The 22,101-nt window shown below is 47.5% G+C and overlaps 2 protein-coding genes across 3 annotated transcripts in view; one reads left to right on the forward strand and one right to left on the reverse strand.

Moving 5' to 3' along the window:
- The window catches only part of LOC105192121 (uncharacterized), a 78,367-nt gene extending 76,188 nt beyond the window's left edge, over positions 1 to 2,179 (reverse strand). Inside the window, exon 1 of the mRNA XM_011156021.3 lies at positions 492 to 2,179. Coding sequence (XP_011154323.1) covers positions 492 to 617 — 126 coding nt within the window. The 5' untranslated portion in view covers positions 618 to 2,179. The remainder of the gene's footprint in view (positions 1 to 491) is intronic.
- mRpL54 (mitochondrial ribosomal protein L54) overlaps positions 1 to 22,101 on the forward strand; it is a 118,894-nt gene that overhangs the window by 88,235 nt on the left and 8,558 nt on the right. The window lies entirely within an intron of this gene.

A 22,101-nucleotide genomic window follows, 5' to 3' on the forward strand; every position in this document is an offset into this window, starting at 1 on the left:
CGGCACGTATACGTGTATGTGTGTGTACATGTGTGTGTGCGCGAAATATGGCGATATCGCAAAACTTGTGATTCACTTTCGCGACAACGTGCTTCTCTCTCTCTCTCTCTCTCTCTCTCTCTCTCTCTCTCTCTCTCTCTCTCTCTCTCTCTCTCTCTCTCTCTCTCTCTCTCTCTCTCTCTCTCTTTCTCTCTCCTTTTTACGAGAAAAGACTCCGAGCTGGTTCGTGGTTCCGATGGATTTTATTACACGCGAAATTTCACGTAGCGCAGGTAACCCCGCCGGGAGGAGGAAGGAAAACGGGCGAGGAGAATAAGAGAAAAGCGGAGGAGAACAACGGGGAGGGAAACAGACGAGCGCCGCAGCCGCAGCCGCAGCCGCAGCCGCCGCGTTTGAAGTCGGCTCGCGCGCGACGGAGCTCGACGCGGAGGGCGCGTTGATACAAGGAGGTTGGACGCGGAGACGACGGCGGAACGAGAGCTTGCACGTACCTTGTCGAGATCTATCTCCTCCTGGGAATTGAGATGCATGCAGTTGATAGCGTTGGGGTCCATATCGATGGTATTATCGCCTCTACTCAGGCCGGCGAATACCAACACCAACACGCACCACTTCATCGTTTACGTCGGAGTCCGAGCCGGGCCAATTAATTAAGCGCGATCCTAGAAACCCCAATTACAAGGGGTAATTAATATCGCGGATCCCGGGCCGCACGGACGCGCGGCGAAGATTTCCACTCGGAACTCTTGACGGCTCGTCGCCGTCGCCGTCGCCGTCGCTCTACCACGACGCACTGCGAGCTCTACGAGCGTCGAGCATCACCCTGTCTAGCGATTCACTTCCGGCTGTCGCGGAAGGAGAGAGACGCAGAAAACGATGCCTCGTTCTCGGCGGCGGAGCCGAGGTCTCCTCAGAGTGACGATGCTGCGTCTCTCCGCGGCAGCATCGCCGAGCGATCTCGAAGCGAAAGGTCACGCGCGCGACGAATCGCGCTCCTTACGTCCGCCGAGCCGTTCCCGTTCGAGCGACGCTCAAACGATTTAATTGAACACGTCCAACGCGCCCACTGCGTCCTCGCTGTTGGCCCGCTTGATGATCGATGCCTCAGCGCATCGCGCTCGATCGCGCGTCGCCCTCGGCTCCTCCGTCGCGATGACGCTTCGCGCGATTTTCCTCCCTAGAGCAGCGACACTCTCTCTCTCTCTGCGGAGAAAACGCAGCTTCACGCGGCAGCAGCTTCAGGAGAGCGTCGACTCCTGCAGATCGCTGTTCATTCCAGATCGCCAGATCAGGCTTCACCTGTCACCGCCGATGATTCCTCCCGAGAGAGCGCAGCGCGCCCGTTGTTCCCGCGAATCGATCTTCACGTGGATCGATGGGCGATCCACTCCGGCGAAATGGCACGGCAATGTCGACACGCGATCGTCCTTACGAGAGCGCTCCGCGAGGATGCGAGGAGCCGCGCCGCGCGTACTGATCTCGCCGGAGCGCGGAGAACAAGTGGAGAAAGACGCTCGCCCGTCTGGCACCCCGCGTAGCGATCGCGCTCGCTCTCTCTCTCTCTCTCTCTCTTTCTCTCTCTCTCTCTCTCTCTCTCTCTCTCTCTCTCTTTCTCTCTCTCTCCCTCTCGCTCTCCGGATAATCGGACTGAATTGCCGCTCCGTCGGATCGTCACGGCGGATGATTCCCGCTGCGAGACGAGCAGAAATTTCGCGATGACGTAACGGCCGAGAGGAGAGACAAGGAGGACTCTCGGAGTGTCTTCCCTTAATTCCGCGGCGAATGAAGCTGAGACTCTCCACGATCCGGATCTCTCGCAGCAGCGTCGTTTTCAATTTCCGCCGCCGCCGCCGCCGCCGCCGCCGCTGCCGCCACCGCCGGCTCTCCCGTGACTGCGAGCAGCAGCGAGCTTCGCCGAAGCGGTGTTGTATACGATGAGATCACAAAGCGCATTCAGCGGCGTCTCATGAAACAACAGGACAACGACGGCTACGCAACGTGTTGCTCTCACGGTTTACACGCGCGCGCGCGCGCGCGCGGGTGCGCGAGTGTGCGTGCGTGTATTAATCGACCAGAGACGATCCGCGATGTCGCGCTGTTATCCGCCAGCCGACGTCGAGCCGCAGAGAGAGATGCGTACGCGACGAAGTCGGAGAGCACTCTGACGTTCCCAGTCTGCCGCGCTCTGGTCCTCGTTCGGTACGTCCGTTCGTCCGTTCGTCCGTTCGTCCGTCCGTCCGTCCGTCCGTCGGTCCTCCGACCTCCGACCTCCGTCGCGACGCCAGAATGAACGAACGGAGAGAGAAACGCGAGATAGTGGGGGATAACGGCGTGGATAAGGACGGGTTACGAAAGAACGAGCGGGGAGGAGGGGCTGGAGGGCGGGGGGAGGGGGGCAAACCGCGGGGGAATCCGCCGAAAACGGAACTGATAAACGGGGTGGTAATCGGGGACAGGTTGTCATTTCGGCGCGTCGACGCGGCACGACGATCGTCCGACGCGACCTATCGCGATCAGCGCGAATTAGGGGATTAGGGGTGGGCGCGGGAATTACGGGGGGAAGAGAGAGACGGACAGATGTAGAGGGCTGGATAATTGATAGATAATAAGCGGAGATAAAATAGAGAGCGGGTGGTGGAACGAATGCGTTTGTCGTCGCGATGTAGAGCGAGCGGCGCCTCTAAGAGCGAGAAGAAATGAAAAATGCAGGAGACAATAGATGGATAAATGATGGTCGATCGATAAGGATATAATTGGGGACACGGATAATGGATGGGTAATTGATTGAAAATAAATGGAGATATCGTCTCCACTGCACCCCTCTCTGTTTATTCCCTATGATTTATCTCGTTTCTTTTATTTTTCTGTGCTGAACGATACTTTTTATTTCTTCTCGCTCTTACGAGACTAAGCTGTAGGGCGACAGTAAACGCATTTATCTCTCTACTTTAGAGAATATTAGAGCCTAATCTACTAGAGTACCTTAGTCCTCTAAGAGCAAGAAGAAATCAAAAGTATTATTTAATGCAAACATTACAATCCGTAAGCGAGAAAAAAAACTATTCGTGAAATGATTTTCTATCGTAGATTTCAAATCTCGCTGCTGCTCCACCCGATTGGTTCGTGCATTTTGAGTGGACGGACGACGAAACGAGCGCAAGTTGTTTGAAAGATTGAACAAATGCTGAAATGTATTAAAAATGCGGACAAGTACAACGCACGGGGAAAAAGCGAACGGATTAACATAACAATGACACGCGATTTAAGCGCGTTTTGCTTGAAGCGAACGAGATTACTGATTCTTACGGACCGAATTCGGCTGTTTGCGACCAGAATTTCTCTCCGCTTCAAGCGGAATACGTTTAGTTTGGCATCATTCTCATGTTAATTCAACCGCTACCTTTCCTCTTCGTGCGCGTATCAATAAACATAGAAAAGCGATAAATAACGAAATGTAGATAAATATAGAAGATATGCAAATAAATACAGATAAAATGAACGTAACCTATGATAGCACGCGCTGTATATATAATAGTTGAGATAAAAATTTACATACAGCTCGAGCGCTTAGAGAAACAGAGAGAAAGAGAGAGAGAGAGAGAGAGAGAGAGAGAGAGAGAGAGAGAAGAAAGAAGGGAGGAGGGAGGAGATACAACTGGAAAATATCGAGTGACGCAACGGCGCAGCCAAGCGCTCTCTCTCTCTCTCTCTCTCTCTCTCTCTCTTTCTCTCTCTCTCTCTCTCTCTCTCTCGCCAAGCGGCACCAATTTATAAAAAGACCGAGTCAACACGCGGCACCAACCCAATTCCTCCCATATGACTTACGGCATTATTAATTCTCGCCATTTCCGCACGCGACGTTACGAATTCTCCACGGAGAAGCACGCCCGCGGAAATTGTTGCTCCGCACTTAGCGGAACGGGAATGACGTGCTGTCCGTCTTGCTCTCCAGAGAGATCGATCGTTAACTCGACCGTTCTTGCTGCAACCCGCGCGCGTTTTTGCCGGTCCTGCCGGGTCTCGCAAGTACGTGACATAAATGCCAGTCGATCTTTGAAAAGATGCGAAACGGGGTGAAACAATTATTCACGCAGTGTGTATGCGCGCGATATGCCTGCGCGGCTCGAGTTTGTAGTATATTTTCGTCCGTGGCGGATCGAGCGGCTCGCAGAGTTCCAAGTAGAAACAGTCGCGAACAGGACGGACGAAAAAATCGCCGCGGTTATCGAAAGTGCGTCACGTTGGCGTACCGACCGATCGCGAAACTGAGGCGAACGTTCCAGTTAGCGATCGAGCAACTCCGTCGTGAAGACAAATTAATGAATTAATAATGCACGCGTTAAACTAAGTAAACTAAGTACAGAGTTGATTTAATTGGAGAGTTCGAGGTACATTTGGAGTTTTAATTGTGTGTTGTACTCTTTTAATTGAAGATTTTTCTTTATTTATTTATAATACCTCGTCGAAGAGTTGGTTTCGCCGGGGAAAGTTTGTATGTTTGAGTTTTTAATTATGTCATACCTCCTCACTAATTAACGAAAACATTTCAATTTGTTTGTAATACTTCCTCGGAAAGTTGATTTTTCGTTGGAAAGCTTGCTCGTTTGAGGTTTTCGACTGTCGCGTTTTTCTAATTGATGGAAAGATATTTGTGTGCTTGTACCTTATCAGAATGTTTATTTATTCGTAATATTTTCTCAAGAATTGCTGAAGCACATGACTTGGTAACACGATACAGTTTAGCTTCGTTTCTTAATTAACAGTTTGTCTCGAAGAAATTGGAGAATAATTACATGGATTTAATAAATACACATTTGATATTAACTATTTGTAAAACTTCAACTGTGACTTTGAATTTTGACCGTTAGTGTTACGTAATTACAATATTCTATTCATTAAGGCATTTGATTCGAATCTTGTTCAAATCGATAATATATAAAATAAAAATAAAAATTGAAAATAAAAATATATATTTAAGATAAGCATAGTATATTAGCTTGTTTATTAGGAGAAATAGATGTAATGACTACAAATCGAGACCTTCATTAATTGGAACTGTCGCTAATTAGAACATTCACCTCGTTACATTGTTTAAACTTCTATTGTTAATCCGCATATTCTTTTCGTATCTTTTTTTTTGCATAATTATTGTATCTTTCTGGTTTGACCTAGTAGTAGCAATCATTATCGTCGCCCTGCTTTTCGTGTCTCCTTGGTACAATACGACATGTTGCGTATTGATATTTTTCAATACGCAGGGAGCAAAGTTTCTAATAGAGTAGGATACAACGGAATATTAAAATCGATATCAGAAGGACACACATATACACGCCGCTTTTCACATTCCCATTTCTCGTTTCCATTACTTGCGCGCCGCGTAGTTTCGCGAATTTTATTATATTCCGTGAGTTTCTCATTAATATAATTATTATACCGGTATCACTTTTATCATATCGTCGCTCGCTCTCTCTCTCTCTCTCTCTCTCTCTCTCTCTTATTATTACTCTCGTTACAATCCGACCGATCGAATTTCTCCAAACTCTGCACTCTCTGCTTCCGTACCGGAGAAATGTCATGTATCATCATTATACTCTATAACGCAATTCGCTCAATTATCCGATCCAATTTTATCTCATGTTTCTCTGGCACTTTTTCCTGCTTTTTTTTCGGCAGGTATCGGTTTCTTCGGTACACTTTGGAAATTGTACGCTCTTTTGCGGAAAAGCGCGCGAAATTTCGCTCGCTTTAGGAGAAACTCGTCCGCGGCTCGTCGAAATTCGATGCATTCGAGCCATATCGCAGCGACCAACCCGAACATATCTCGTCGCGGTAGCGACGGCAGCTTTTCAGCGGGGAGCTTCGACAAAATAGTGATAATAATAAACGAAACGTGAGGCGATAAATGCGCGTCGGCTTATACCGAACGGCTTGTCTTTCGAGTGGCGGAATTTCAGATTACTCGTCCGGATGCTAAACATTACACGGCGCGTCGCTAATGACATTCGACGCGTATACAAAGCTCCGGCACTCTCTGATCAATTGCGAAATTATATTGCATCATTGCGAATGATACATGGGTTATATATTTATCCCGAATGTAAAATATTCCACGCGGTGACCTCGTACATTTTACATTTATCTATTTTGCATGGGCCGCACGAGAGTGACGAGCGTCGGGGGACACCGACCTGCGTCCGGTGGAAATTTCTCAAGGTTTAACTGTATACACCGCACAGATTTCGCGATCAGAAAGTCCAAAACGTGGTTGCTCCACCGCGACGGTGGTAAATGGCAACTCTGTTTTTATAATTCCCAAGTATTTTTGCGAGTCCTAAACAGGGGTTGATATTTTACACGCTGCTGTTATTAAGCGTGGCTTCTGCGTCCAAAATCCAAACGAAGATATTATGAAAATCCGTACTTTTTCATTCCGACAGACAAAGCCGGCACGCTTTTATGAAATTACAGAGGGAATCCTTTCGTGCACCAACTCAATTCTCAATTCAATTCAATAGAATAAAAACTTAAACGAGATTCAAAACATGTGAAACATTTTACGCTTTTTAGATATTTATAAACATAAAATGCATTGTATGTTTTGTATAATACTGATGCAAAATGGAAAATGAGGAGAAACTCTCGGAAAATATTCGCCAAATCTGCTTGTGTCTGTTTGTTTTTTTAAATCAACCGTCGAGCTCGAAAGAACAGCAAGTTTGGCAAAATTTAAACTGACAGACGTCAAGCATAAATAGCCAAAATGCTCCATAATGGCCAAAATTCGGTTTCGGCCGATTTTAATATAAAGCGCAAAGCAAGAAATATCTTTTGGAGAAACACAAATTCGACGCAGGTCAAATGACGGATCAAATCCGTTTCATTTCCCGACTTGCCGGAGTTGCTCGTTTGAAGCTCCCGAGCTTCCCGTAAATTTCTTAATCAGGGTCCGCGATATTTTCGGGAGGTCGGACCGGGTCCCAATGAGAGAGATCCCAGGAAATTTTCCACGTGGATTAAAGCGCGCCTGTCCCGCGCGCCGTCTGTACACGTCTATTCGCCGACTTTCTCGAGTCCTCGGAAGTTCCAAATCGCAGGGCGAACTTCCGTCGCAGAAATGGGAGAAAGGGCGAAATTTATAACGATCGCGCGCAACAGCGAGTATATACTGCACGGGAGGAGCGACAGCGCAATTATTTATCGAAATCGCGACAAGAGTGACGCGCGCGCGCTCGCAGAAGCGCGACACAAGCACGAAAATACGGCGAGCTCGTTACACGCTCTTTGGATTTCGCGCACGGCTGGCCGATCTCGTCAAAATGTACTTCTTGCCTGCGCCGCGCCCAAGTGGATTAATTAAAGCGGCAGCAGATTATCAACTGCGACGAGCACTGTTAATGCCGCTTTAAAAAACGGGAAGCCGCGCGACGGCGAAAACGAGAATGAGAATGAGAACGAAAATGAGAGAGAGAGAGAGAGAGAGAGAGAGAGAGAGAGAACGCTAATTTGCGCAGCGGAGGGAGGGGGGAGGGATTCTTGTTTGCATATATAATAAAACGTCACGCCGAGGCCGACGAGCTGAAGACGCGTGTACGCGCGTATATAATTTCATATTCACATCCGGTCAACCCTCGCGGACACATCCTAAATAATTAAATTTATAGTTTTAACTGACGGCGCGTGCGCGCGCGACGTCTACGCAGCAGAGGGTGACGATGGCGAAATTCCGCTTCGCTTTTCGCTTCGCTCGCTCACTGACGCGCAAACGCCGCGTACAAAATTGCCGGAATTTTGCATCGCGTTAAAACGGATGCATCCACGTAGGAATATTCAATTAACGAAATCCAAGTGCCGCGCTACGATATTTCCCTTTGCGTTAATGAGCATTCGCGATAGATCAGCGCGCGCGCTCGTCCGCTCTGAATCATTGTTGCGTTTAGCTCAAAAATTATGCGCCAGCCGGACAGCCGAATGTTTGCCCTCGCCGCGGAAAATGTAGCGCGTCTATTCTCAAATTTTCCATTAATCGGTGCTGAAGTTTTGCTCGATGGGGCGCGCGCCAGAGAGAGAGAGAGAGAGGAACAGAAACAGAGAAAGAAATAGAGAGAGAGAGAGAGAGAGAGAGAGGAGGAGAGGCTATTCGCTCGCTCGTGGGTTTTCGTTATTATGCAAGCCTGCGGCGATAAATCTCCGTGTGATAATTAATAACTCCGCCGAGCGCAACGCTTTGTAATTTTGTTTGTGATTTTTGGAAGGAACGCGCTCTCTCTTCCTCTCTCTCTCTCTCTCTCTCTCTCTCTCTCTCTCTCTCGCTGTCTTTCTTTCATAGAATTTCGCACTCGACACGCGAAAATTATAATGAAGCTTCGATCGATCGCGTCGGCGCGAGAGTGCATTTTCTCGAATTGGACCCACCCGTGCCACGTACGATTTGTACGCAACGCCGATGAATATCCATCTCCGTCACGCGATGCGGAAATTTCTCGCCGTGCTAAGACCACGCGCGGCGTGACACTTTTCACTTCAGACCGCTAAGTAATACGTATCGCGGCGGTGCGTCGCGTCCGAACTTACCTGCAGCGAGAACTACGGCATCTGACAACATATGCGCTGCGCGAACAGAATATCGTGTACTTCTTTTATTCATAGCAACTCTCCATTCGATCTTATCGTGTTCTCTAGTAACGCGAAAGTAGACCTGGCGGAGACTCTACCTCGCTGGGCGATACAGCCAGGTAAAGGCAAAAATCTTATCCTTCATCTAAATTACAGTTAACTTTGCAGTGTTGATCGCAAATACAACAATTATCACGAACATAACAATGATTACAGATATAACAGGAAACGAAGCATTGTTCTCATTTATGTGTGTAGTGAACAATAATGAAATGAGATTTCCTGAAAACCATCTTTTTGAGAAATTATTGTTTTTACTTCGAGCTAAGACCTGAAAGAGTTCGTATGACATGTTTGAATTCCCCCGTAGAAAATCTGCGAAGTCTAATCTTCCATTATAATTTGGTTCGTTTCGAGAAAAGCTGCTTTTCGAGTTAAAAGCTGCCTAATAACATTTAAAAGTAACCTTAATTGTTTTCCTGACACGAAAGTACAAAATTTTAGCAGAAATATGTTTTGCTTCATTGTTATATCTCACACTATTAATTTATAAAACTTAAAATACGGCTCGTACGCCTCGTATGATTTAAATAATCTTTTCATTGTCGTGTTCTGCCTCAACATGTGAACATATAAATAAAAGGGTTCAAAATTGAAGAACATAAACTACGATGGGAAATTTATTGACTAATTTAACAATGAATATTCGTTGATTTTTAATGGAAATACTCCCACTCTGTCTTACATCGACTGCTCCGTATTGTATTACCTCACCGGAGCATGGTGGAAGAAAGATTGCAAAATCTGTGGTGACACAAATCTACCATACGCTGTACCAATTCCAACTTTCCGCATTCGCGACGATGTAATTAACGGCTTCCGTGCGCTTCGCGTCCGATGACGCTGGCCGCGCTTGCAATCTGCGTCAATAATAGGAATCAATAGTCGCCGCTATTAATTAGTCCTTGCAGCGAAATTTTACTAATTGCCATGCTATACTTGCAACTGAAACCACTACTGAAACGCGCTTATTATAAATACGTTTCAGTGAGAAGTGCACTGATTGGACACTCGAGCCAAACAAAGTCCAAGGAAACAATATGCGAGCAGCTCGATATATTTACACAAATTATCGTTATTCCCGAATCCTTCTTACTTCGCCACGAGAATAGCGTGTCGACTCTTATTGACTCTTATTGATTCTCTCGCTCCTTTTTCCCCTCGATACATCAGCATAGCCTTATTACTATAGACTTATTTTTAAACCGCGGACACACACTTCCCGGAAACACAGATAGACACGCACGGAGAGACAATAAACGAAATCGGAATGACGGAATATTTCTCGGTTAACGGTAAACTCCTACAGTAATCATTGCCACAAAATCCGCTCTATGTAGCGGGAAACCGCGGGGAAAAAGCGGGAAAATTTTCACCCCGGCCAATTATCCAGGCTCAGGCGCTTTAATGAACCGCGAAGAGTGCGCGGCGGAGGGGCGCGGGGGAGGGAGGTGAGTCTGCCGCGATTAGACAATGCGCCGTTCCAAGGATTCCCGATCGCTCGGAAATCGTGCGACGGCGAACAATAAGGGCGGAGCCGCCGGCTCGTTTCTGTTCGTAGAACAGAATCCACGCTCCGCGGGACGCGAATGATACAGCTCTCTCTACGCTCTGAGCGAACAGGTGCGCGTGAAAAGAACAATGTTGTTGTTTCTTCGCGAGCGCGCGGCGCCTAACGATCGTGCGAGACAAGAAGGAGAGATCACGGTGAAACAGCAGCCGGTGAAACGTGCCGCATCGGCGTTGCAGCAAGTGGCACGACTCGACGACGGCTCGGCCATTACCGAGAGACAGAGAAAGACAGAGAGAGAGAGAGAGAGAGAGAGAGAGAGAGAGAGAGAGAGAGAGAGAGAGAGAGAAGGAGAAAGAAGAAAAAAGGCGAGGGGAGGGACGAGAGATGGAGAAGGATAACGACGGAGCGGCAGGGAAGCTGTTCACTCGCTTAAATTAAACCTGACGATATCTTCGACTTCGCTGGCAGTCCCCTTTTTAATTTCGACGACACGTCGCGCTACGGGAGATTCAGTCCAGGCCGAGTTAACGAGCGCGAGTCGAATCGACTTATTCCCTAATGAATATAGAACGGACGAGAGAGCGAAGCGACGAGTGTCAACGGAAAGAGGGGAATAACGAAGTCGTATCCTTCGGCTAATCGCTAATGAAGCTCCCTCCTTCCCTCCCTCCCTCCCTTCCTCCCTCCCTCCCTTCCTCCCTCCCTCCCTCCCTCTCTCCCTCTCTCTCTCTCTCTCTCTCTCTCTCTCTCTCTCTCTCTCTCTCTCTCTCTCTCCCTCTCTCTCTCTTCTCGCGCGTCCGGCAAATGTGTAACGCTTATTTCGCCATCTCTCGATTTCGTTCGAGGTCCTAACGGCATCCTCGGCCGACATTCGCAGGCCGGAAGCATCCGGTCCTCATCGAACGAGGTCTCGAGAATGGATACGCTACAAGTCAACGGAAGGATGTCAGATTAATTGGCGAGAGTCGCGCGATACATAATGCACACCGCGCGCGTAATGTCGTTAAATCGCAGACACACGCGCGCGCTCTGGCAAATGTCGCATTCCCTTACAGCGACGCGTCCTAATTACTCGAAAATATATCGTCCTGACGTTACGCCACAATTTCGCAGCAGGAGATGCCACCTCCTCCCCCCTCCTTCCACCCCCCCTCTCTCTCTCTCTCTCTCTCCCTCTCTCTCTCTCTGTCTCTCGCCCTGCCTCTTCTGACACTCTGCCTCTGTATCTGCAGAATTCGAATCAGAAATTCCTAGATTGATCGAAATACCGAGCAGGGCCGACTTCATGAATAAATTTACATCCATCGAACCGGCAAGTCTCCACTTTTCTAATTGCAATCCCGCTTATTTGTACGGCGCGTCGCACCTCCGGCTCTTCGACCCGCGAAGCGGCATACGACAGAACGTATACGCGTTCGCTAATATTTTAATAGTCACACGACGGTTGTAGCGCCGGGCTCAACACCGCTCGTCGATGACGAGGAGGATTTTATCGACGTGTTGATTTTACCGCCATTTCGCCGGGCTGCCGACTGCCGGGTCAATCGCACCGTGAAAATCGGATATGACGTTTACTCTGCCTGCTATCGCGAATGTTCCCGGCAGCCAATCAAGGTCATATTACGCGAAAGTTCGCGCACGAAATCCGGCTATCTGGAAGGGCAGGGAGAAAGAAGGGAAGAGTGAGAGAGAGAGAGAGAGAGAGAGAGAGAGGGAGAGAGAGAGAGAGAGAGAGGGAGAGAGAGAGGAGAAGCAAGGGGGCAAGAAGAAGAGCGCGCGTGCAGGCAGCGTCCTTTTCCTCGGTGACGCAAGATTAGGGAAACGAAAATGCGCTCGGTGATGAACCGAGTAATTTTCAGCCAGAATTTCCCAAGAATTTATGTAATGAATGTAAATGAAAAAACGCGCGCGTGTTCGCCGTATTTGATGAATACTTTACGCGTGTTGTGACTTCTTCCTCAAGCAGAGTTGCCGTGTAAGCTGCGCGTCGCAATTTCAATCAAGCGACGATGTCTCAATTTCTACAGGAATTACATTAGGCTGTTTCCCTTGACAGAATTTTGGAAATAATTCACAATTACGAAGATTGTGTATAATATAAACAGGAGGAGGACATGTAGGAAATCTTTTGTAAACTTTGTAAGGTAGCGAGTAGGTCACTCGTGTTAATTAAACAAAAGAAATTCTTCATAACTCAACTTCATAACGACAATATTAATTTTTCCATCCGTGTTTATCGGGCCTTCCTTCCTCCATTTTGTGAATACTATCCGCCCTTAAAACTGTGAGTCCTTTTTCTTTCTAGACACCCTGTATAACGCAATTAAAGCCCCCCAAATGTGTTGGAGCTTCTCGACGAAACCGATCTAACTTCAGCCTAACCGTAACCTCGCTCTCAACGCGTATAGTGTTAATTATTAATTTACTTGCACGACGAGGTTACTCGATCGCTAATTAGGACATTCGCCCGAAAACGAGAAGAGGGAAAAACAAACGCAAGTAAGTTACTTCCAAGTGGAAGAAGCCGCTGGACTCTGGAAGCATCGCGTGCCGATCGATGAAAATTACCTCGGGACTGTTCTAATCTTGTTCCGAGTTTTCAAAACACGTCTCGATCCGTCGTGCATCCCGACATCGCCGCGTTCTCCGCAGCGGATCTTGCTCTCCCTCGTTTTTCCCCCTTTTCTCCCGAAAGGACCCGCAATCCGGCGCGCACATCCTCGATAATCACGAACGGGACGCGGGCAGTGCAGTCGCTTCGCGGAGTGTTAAATCCGATGGAAAACCATGACGCGGACGCAACGAATGCTAATACTCTGGCGCGCGCGCGCGCGCGAGAGCAAATCCGTTGTTTAACCCTTTCACTGCTGAATTAACTTCCCTTGAGAAAATTATTAAAATATTTGGTGGTCCTACATTTTTTGGGTCGCTGATTACGAATCTAAAGTCAGATTTGTAAAATTCAAAATGGCGGACTCAATATGGCGATCATGATGTACAGGATTAATGAAAATTCCAATTATTATTGATGGTGTATGGGTTTATCGGGTCGCTGATTACGAATCTGAAGACAGATTTGCAAAATTCAATATGGCGACCATAATATACGAAATTGATAAAAATTCCGATTATTATTGATGATATATGGGTTTTCGAATCGCTGATTACGAATCTTTTGAGTAAAATAATATTGATAGTATGGATAAGATGGAGATACAGAATGAAAAAACTAGGAAAATAAAGCTAGAAAGTGCAAAAAAATCAAATTTTCCGCCGTTTTTGTAGAAATATTTGTTTATAAAAAAATCTAACCTGCAAAAAGATACTGAAAAAAATATGTGTTTTTGTACAACATCAAAGAAATATTTGGTGAAAATTTCAAACCTCTACATTCAACACTCTCCGAGGAATCGATTTTTCCCTAAAAAAACATTTCCTCTCAACTTTGATTTGTTATATTGTAAATAATCATAAATGAATAATTGAATATAAAAACCTACTGGAGTATGTTGGACAATTATTCAGTGATCTGAAAAACTCAAATCCCCGATTAGTTCTTCAAAATTATGTGATTTACAACGCAAAATTGAATCAAGAAAAAGTGGGAAGTATACTTCCTACTAACAATGAAAGGGTTAATTCGAGTCTCGGCTGCAACACAGGCGTGCGCGCGCAGGCAGGTATCCTTTCGATTTTCCGCCGACGCGGCCGTCTAAATTCTCTGTACACAATAGTCCCTTATGGGAGTCGATAAATTTGCTTTTCCATTTAACTTTGCAGCGCCGGACACAAAGTCGGGGTTTCACCTTGGCGCCAAAGAAGCAAGCGCGTGCGAGAGAAAGAGCGGGAGAGAGAGAGAGAGAGAGAGAGAGGGAGAGAGAAATGGAGAAGAAGGGAGGGAAGAAAAGGGCGAAAGAGGCGGATGTGAAAAGGGGTGAGAAGGAGGAGTGTGTCAATAGCCAGGCGCAAATACCGGGACAAACAAGCACGGCGACGAGAAAACATTTTCGGCAACGGCGACTCATTGTATCAGGGAGAGAGCTCGTCCAGGAAGCTCTCCAACGGCCGTCCTTCATGGCAAACACGATCCTCGTCCGTCAAGTATGGTATCCCGAGAGAGATAAGCCGGAAAATACGACGTACCCTTAACGCGTTGCGCCGCGCGCGCGCTCTCTCTCTCTCTCTCTCTCTCGAGATACTGCGACCCGTCACGAGAAAGAGAAAAAAAAGGTTAGGGAGGGAAGTGCGCGGGGGAGGAAAAAAAGCCGACGTATTATGTATTTATTTATTTCTCCATTGCACACGCGTGCACGCGCGCTCGCCCAGCGGAGTAATAAATTATGCATTTTGATAAGGTACAGCTGTTTCCGCCGACCTCCGCGCGCGCAAACGCATGCGGAAAGCTCGGAGATTGAAAGCGAAACAAAACGGAGGGAACGAAACGAAACGGACGAGAGCGGGAGGGGAGAGAAGAGAGAATGCGGGGAGAGAGAGAGAGAGAGAGAGAGCGCACGTTCCGCGCGCGGAATGCGCGTTCTCTCGCCGCGGGATTGGATAAAATCGTCACCGTCCCAGTTATTACGCGGCCGTTCGAAACGAAAAATACGCGCGCAAGCGCGTAAATCACGTCTCCCGGGATGATTCACGAACGTACCTTCGAGTACTCCAGCCCGCCCTCTTCCCCGCTGGTGCCACTGCTCCCTGCCCGATATAATGCAAATAACCGCACGTGTATATTTTCGTATCGCGCCGCCGCGCCGTTGCGTTATACACTCTTTCACAGCCGCGTGATAAAACATCTCGAAAGTTAGCGGCCCGTCGACAGAGCCTTGTTAAGCTTTCCGCGCCATCGAGTCTCTTGAAACGACTCTGTTTAAAGAGGAGTCAAGCTCGTGTAAAAAAGGACTTGGCGACGGCCATGGGAGAGGATGAAGAGGGAGATGGGGAGTCAGACGACAAACGAACGGTGGAGCGCGAGGGGTTCAAATTGGGTCACCGAAAGGTCGCGAACCCTCGGTGGATCGCGCGGCGCGCGCATAGGGCGATGCGCCGGGAAATGCGATAATTAATATCAGTTTAGCGGCAACTCGGAGGAGGAGGAGGAGGAGGATGCAATAAGTTAATAAGCGCAGCCGCGCCAAGTTTCGTGTCGACGATCGAGCGTCTACCGAATCTCGCGGGCCGCTGAGTGTACGCCTTTAAGCACTTACACCTACGCGAGGATCGCGCAGTCGTTGACGCGGTTAAGGCGCTCACCGGCGTAAGCGGCGACAGAATCGACGAGGTGGAGGCGGCGGCGCACGCCTCAAGGATCGACGACGCAGGGATCGCGCGGCAACCGCGACGTCAGCCGCGCGCCGCGCGCGGCCCTTTGTGACGCTGCCGCGCCCTACGGCTGTCTCGTTAGTTCTCTCGCTTTGCAGATTTCTATATACAGCGCACGTGTGTCACGGTTGACGGCCGTGCTCGGACATGACGCGCAGGTAGAGTTGCCAAATCCAAAGGTTAAAATTACCGACCATTTCTTCTTTGCTAACAAAACCAAAGACTAAACCAGACGGAAATAATAATCATGACGTTACATTAAATACAAAAAATGACAAGGATTTATTTGCAGTATTAATATCCAAACAATTTTATAAACAAGATTTGATTAAATAAAATAATAAACTGTTACTTTTTTAATATATAATACATTTTATTATTGAACACGAAACTAGACAATGTTTCAGCGACGTTTTCCTCACTCCAAGCGTCTACTAGCGGAGTATTATTGTGAGGATCGGCGAGTGATGGATCAGCGGATCATCTGCTAGATGGCATCGCTTTTCGTGGTGCTTGAAAACGGAGAAACGTTGCTAAAATTTGAACTCTCATTTCATTGATTGAACATTACTTAGAAACCGGACGTATGACGTCCGGTTTGATTTGTTAACCGGACACCGGACTTCTGTAAACCTGACAGTCCGGGTCGAAACCGGACAATTGACAACCCTACGCGCAGGTCGGTTTGCTAGATTTGTAAGTTGGCAAGAGAAGGACCGAGAAAACGTTATATTAGCGTATGTTAGCGATAAAAGTATATCGACAAAAATGTTGATGAAATCAAATGAAAACCCTTCGCAAAGTAACTGGAAGAACGCTACTCGGTCGCATACGCAGTGAAACTATCAGAGAGGAATGTAAAGTGGGTAACATTAACAACTGGATGGAGAAGATAAGGAAGGGACGGAATGATCACACAAGTAGGATGCCTGAAGACAGAATAGTGAGAATAGCGGGAGACAAGTCCCCAAAAGGAAGACGTAGTTGGATAGACCTAGAAAGAGATGGAACGACAACTTGGAGCCCGGCTGAGGTGGGAAGCTTGAGCTTGAGCTCGAAGAGATACAGACGTAAACCTGGAACATGGAAGGTTAAAGAAGCCAAAATATTACGAAGTAACGACTATGATAAGTTACTATAGCAGCATCTGACGAGTGAGAAAGAAATCCCTTCGGCGCGGGAAGGACAAGTAACGTCCTTGGTAGAGCATAAAAATTCTGGCAAAGTTTAACTAAAAAGAAGGACGGTCTTTCTCAGAGCGCTCTATGCAGAGGTAAATTTCGGGAAGGCAAGGTGCGCAGGAAAAAACCCGCCGAAAACGTGTAACGTAAAACAAAGTCGTGATCAGTCGTCCTCAAGATATCGGTGATGATTTTTTCCGGACGTTTGATTTGACGAAAATCGGTCTCGTGTATTTTGCCGATAGATTCGCGTGACATTTCGTCGATAATTGTATATGAATTTAGCGCCTAGATGTCATGTGGACATCGACCGATTATTGATGACGTGATTGATATGATCTAGTTGGTAGCTAGTTGGTGTCATTTCTAAATTAAATCAGCGTATGGATATGTTGATTCGATTTCAGTGTGATGTAAGCTGAATATTGACTAAATAGTCGACATCTACGCGATATCGCGATGAAATCTTGGAAATGTCAAACTGATCGTTCACTTCGATGCCTCAAGTTGCTGTACACTCATTTTACTCGGGAAACGGCCTGGGGATAAAGCTAAGCTCCTTTAGCCAAATATTGAGAGAAAAAGAGAGAAAGGGAGAGTCAAGTCGATCGTTGGTCTCTACAAGATTTCAACTTGATTCGCCCGTGATTTCTATCGGATTTTTTATCTACTTGTCGACCCGGATATTCACGAGAAGAAGGAAGAGAAATTCATCCTTAAATCTTCCATGGTTTTTTTCTCACCTATTTGCATTGTTAGGAGATTTTAGAAATGTCCCCGTATCGCCGTATTTATTCTTCTTTAGCTCGACGTCGAATGGCATAAAAGTCGAGTCGAAAATATGATTTTTATGATTCGATTCATCTTCAGCAAAAAAGCATCATTCGAAAAAATGTCATGGTAATAGCCAAGCGAAATGGACGGATATGTCCGTTTCTAATGAAAATTAATTTATTACATAGAAATGAGAAATTATTCTTCCGGTTCATTGAGTCTTTCAGTAACGATCAACGCAGAACTGAATATCGGATATGCGCTTTTCCCAAACATAGCCGTCGTCTTCATCAACACCTCGTGTCAATTTTTCGATTGTATATGCACTGCGAAATGTTAACAGTCCGGGTATATTAATAATATAATTATTGGCATCTCGCAGGCGTCGTCATGTAAAAACCTTGGAAAAAAATCGAATAGAAAAAAAATAAAATAGAAATCGAATAAAAACGCAACTTTACTTTTGTGTGTTTTTTTGTACGATGATCGCGAGATGCCAATAATTAGATCGCTCGTCGAAGGCTGCGGTTCTCCCTAATTGCCCGAAGTTTCGTCGTCACGTTATTGCATCACGAGCGAACGAGCGAGCCTCTGGAGTCGCGCGCGGACTCGCGGACGAGATCCACGGGGACCCCTCCCTGTTTTGTTCCGCGATTTTTCGCCATTCTGCCGCTCGTTTTCTCCGTCGCGCAATTTGAAGACTCCAGCTCGGCCGAATTTCTTGGGTTTCCCGGCGAGGAAGAATTTTACAAGGGCGCCGCCAACTTTCCCAATATTACGGGGCAACCCAATAATTACGCGAAGCTCTGCCCGCTCGCTCCATACCATGCCGCTGCCGCAAGTGCCGCCGCACTTGCTGCCGAGGATAGAAAGGGAGAGAGAAAGGGAAGAAGAGAGAGAGAGAGAGAGAGAGAGAGAGAGAACGGTACCTCACACAGCAGGAATCTCCACTTTCGATCGAAGCCATCCCGCAGGCATGCTTATCTGCTTCACGGGTTTCTGCCAAACTATTGCTCGCATCCACCTTAATCGATATCCCCTTTCGTCCCTCCTTTTCATCTCTGTCTGTCTGTCTGGCCACTTATCTGTCTCGTTGCTTACTTCTCGCTTGCTCGATTAGCGCCGCGTCCTGCTACCGATCGTCTCTTCATCTTAAGATAGCACCCTCCTAAGTGTGCTCACTCTAATTTTCCTCTCCCCAACCCTTTCGCAACGAGAATGGCCGCTACAATGGCCGTCGGCTAAATCGTCCTTGTGTATGTAAGTGGCCGCTCGTGAAACCAGTGATGTTATAGGTATCTTTTACGAGGGCGGTAAAGTGCGTGAGATGTAACAAAGTAAATTCTGCGCCAACTAGAAAAAAAAAGAAAATAGGCCCTCCGCTTCTTCGCGCAAAGATTTCACGAGATTTGCTCGGTAGCGCGTACATTCCGAACAGCATCCTTGGATTTTTGCGTCTAAGATTTGCCTCAAAATTTAACCGTGATACTAACTGGAAAAGTTCCCGCTCTTATTTTTAACGTGGGTTGTCCGTCCGGAATTAAAACAGAAATAATTTGGGGAATCACGCTCTTTTAATTGACAAGATTTCTGTATTTTTATAAGATTGAATGGGGGAAACTCATTTCCGTCTCGATTATTGAATTCAATAAAATCACGAAGACGAAAAATAAGAAACATTTTAAAGCATCTCGTATATTTACTTCAGTTCTAGCGTAAAATAAGAATCAGAAAAATCTTTGAACGCGTAAAAAGAGCATACAAGTGACATTCAAAAGTATGTAACGTATTAACTTTTTGAATCTATTATTTAAATAGAACCTGCTCGAATGTCCTGTTTGATTTCGTTGGAACATTCTAACCTGAATCTACGTAGACTTCCATTCTATTAATTCTCAGGGAAATTTCTCAGAGTCCATCATCTTTTCCGAAGATCGAGCTGAATCCCAATTAATCAAGATCCCAAGGAATTTTCTACACGGCGAAGCGCGTTTTATAACCGCGGTAAATAAATATATATTTGCATTAAATGAATATAAATTTTCATATAACGGTGTAACACGTAGCGACGTAGCCAACTCCACCGTGGTCAACTCGCGAGGTGGTTAATCCGATGGCAGGCAAAGCACACCTCCTGTGGTGGACAAATTTCCGATGAGACTCCGCGAATATGATTGCGGCTCTCGACTCTGTCCGTCCGTGGTTCTGTCCCGCGTTATCGAAGTTGGAATAATAATTAAGTCGTTTATTCAGCATGCGTCGAAACAACAACGCGCGCGGGGGCAGGTGTGCTTTGGAATAACATCTACGGCGTTACCGCGAACGGATATGCAAAGGGAGCCGCGCGCACCGCGAGGAAGGAACAATCGCAAAGCTCGTCGACCACGCAGCCCCGGCGCCCGACGTGTCGCTAATAGGTAAACACACGTGCGTAAACTCATCCCCTTAGTCACGGGAGGGTGTAGATCCGCTTAGAACGCGTCTGTCTAGGCTCGAGCGCTCTCTAGCCTCGACCAACCAAATTTACTCATCTAGCGAACGTCCGTCCGCATGCGCGCGTCTCGATCGGATCAAAATCGAACGCCGACGACGATGATCATCTCCTGGAGCATTCTTGGGACCTAATTGAAGCCGATCCCGAACAGTCACGTACCGTTTCGAAAATCTACGCGGATTCGGCTGAGATCCCGTGTAGAAAGTTCCTTAGGATGGAATCTCGATTTCCCGAGAAAATGATAGTCCTCGATCAGGAGATCTACGTGGATTTCTCCTGAGGTGAGATCCCGCGTGAAAGAATTTTTCAGATCTAATCGGAATTCGGTCTAACTTCCCCTCCTCCTCTCCTCCCTCCCCCGCCCAAGTGAATTCTGATTGTACGGAAAACGTACGGAAATTCAGAATAAAAATGCAATGCTCTTCGAGCTAGAGATTCTCTAAACGGGAAACCCGATGAAATTCCACTCGACTCGTTTCTCCGGAGCTTTTTCCCGCTTTTTATTTTGGATTAGAATTGAATAAAACACTTTGAGTGCGTGCGAATAGAAATATAAATATTCTCTCTCTCTCTCTCTCTCTCTCTCTCTCTCTCTCTCTCTCTTCCTCGGTTCTATAGAATTTAATAGCTGGTATAAAAATAGGGCATTCTATATAAGCGATTCCATCGAAGGATGCCAATTTTGCCGATTGAGAGCCGGGTAAACGCAAGTTTCTCCACGGTATTTCTGACTCGATTCTACACAGAGAGAACCCACGCTCGGCGGAAGAATGGGATTCGCAATTGGTATCACCGCGGAATAACCTATTTCGGGACAAATTTCAGCATCCGCTGCGGAATCTACGGCGCATCTCGGGAGAGTCTCACGGAATTTCTGCAACTTCTCGCGCGCGGCTCCCTTTGGGGGAGCGGTGATCCACGCTGGCAATTAACACCTCGCCGTCGCCGTCGCGACAATCGTGAGACGCGTCTACGACGTAACAACGTGGATCCTTCAACGCGATGGATCACGGAAAAGAGATCGAGGATCCGTGGAATCGAGATGATCGCGTGCGCCGCCCACGCAAACGCGTGCCGATGCGTGCGTGTTGCGTAATAACTTGCGAAGAGAGAGAGAGAGAGAGACCGAAGCGGAAAGCCGCAATTAGTTACCTCAATTTCCGTTTCGTTTAATCGTATCGGTAGGACGAGCACGGAGCGCTCGTGGGCGACGCGAGCGCGAGGGGAAATATCGCCGAACGAATTACCGTCCGGCGTTATTAACGCCGACCGGCGTGCGGCGAACCGGCCGTCGCGAAATTGTAGACACAAAAGAATCTGTGGGAACACGACCGCAGCAGCGGCGGCGGCGGCGGCAGCAGCCTCTCGAATTAATCGCGACGGCATCAGCGGTAGCACGGAAACGGCGCACAGCTGATAGCCGCACGACACGCGGAATTTCTGCGGTCGTGCGAGCTCTCTCGAGCGTCGTATCGGCAATCTCGAAGCCGCGAGCGAGCGAGCGAGCGAGCGCACTCTCGCGATCAAGAAACGCTCGCGCTGCTGCAGCTCGGAGAGGGTGTAGTCATTAAATCGCTCGGGGAAAGGACGACAAAACCTCAGTCGCACAATGGCCTTCGCGACGAGCTCTATATAGAGGCGCGTCGGAGTTCGAAGGAAGAGACTCATCCCCGGCAAGTAGGAGGCAAGGGAAAGCGATAACAAACCGTCCATTCAATGCCGCTGGCTTCTGGGACAAGACTCTGAGAACGCCATCATCGAAATAGAGGGTATATCTCGAGCCGGTGGAACGGACACCGACACGTTCATACTACTTGGACGCGACAGGATCCACGATTTCCGCGTATACAGGGTGGCTCGTGTGAAACGCGACCTTCTCCCGCGGTAGTGTCTGTCGCCGTCGGCCTGGAAAAACAAAAAGCGAACTCTTTTCCGGAACGGATAAACGGCTACGTTCGCGCGTGGCGACCAAAAATCGCTTTGGCAACATTTGTACGGATAAACCGCCGTGCGAGTTTACATGACTGGCACGAAGTCGATCTCGCCGCTCTCGACATTGTGTGAATATGTATGTTCGCGACGAATTTCTTCTTACATCTTTCTGAAAAGTTTCTCCGCACTTGTTTTTATTTTATTATGTT

The sequence above is a fragment of the Harpegnathos saltator genome, unplaced genomic scaffold, assembly GCF_003227715.2.
Source record: "Harpegnathos saltator strain DR-91 unplaced genomic scaffold, Hsal_v8.6 scaffold182, whole genome shotgun sequence".
In the NCBI taxonomy this organism is placed as follows: Eukaryota; Metazoa; Arthropoda; class Insecta; order Hymenoptera; family Formicidae; genus Harpegnathos; species Harpegnathos saltator.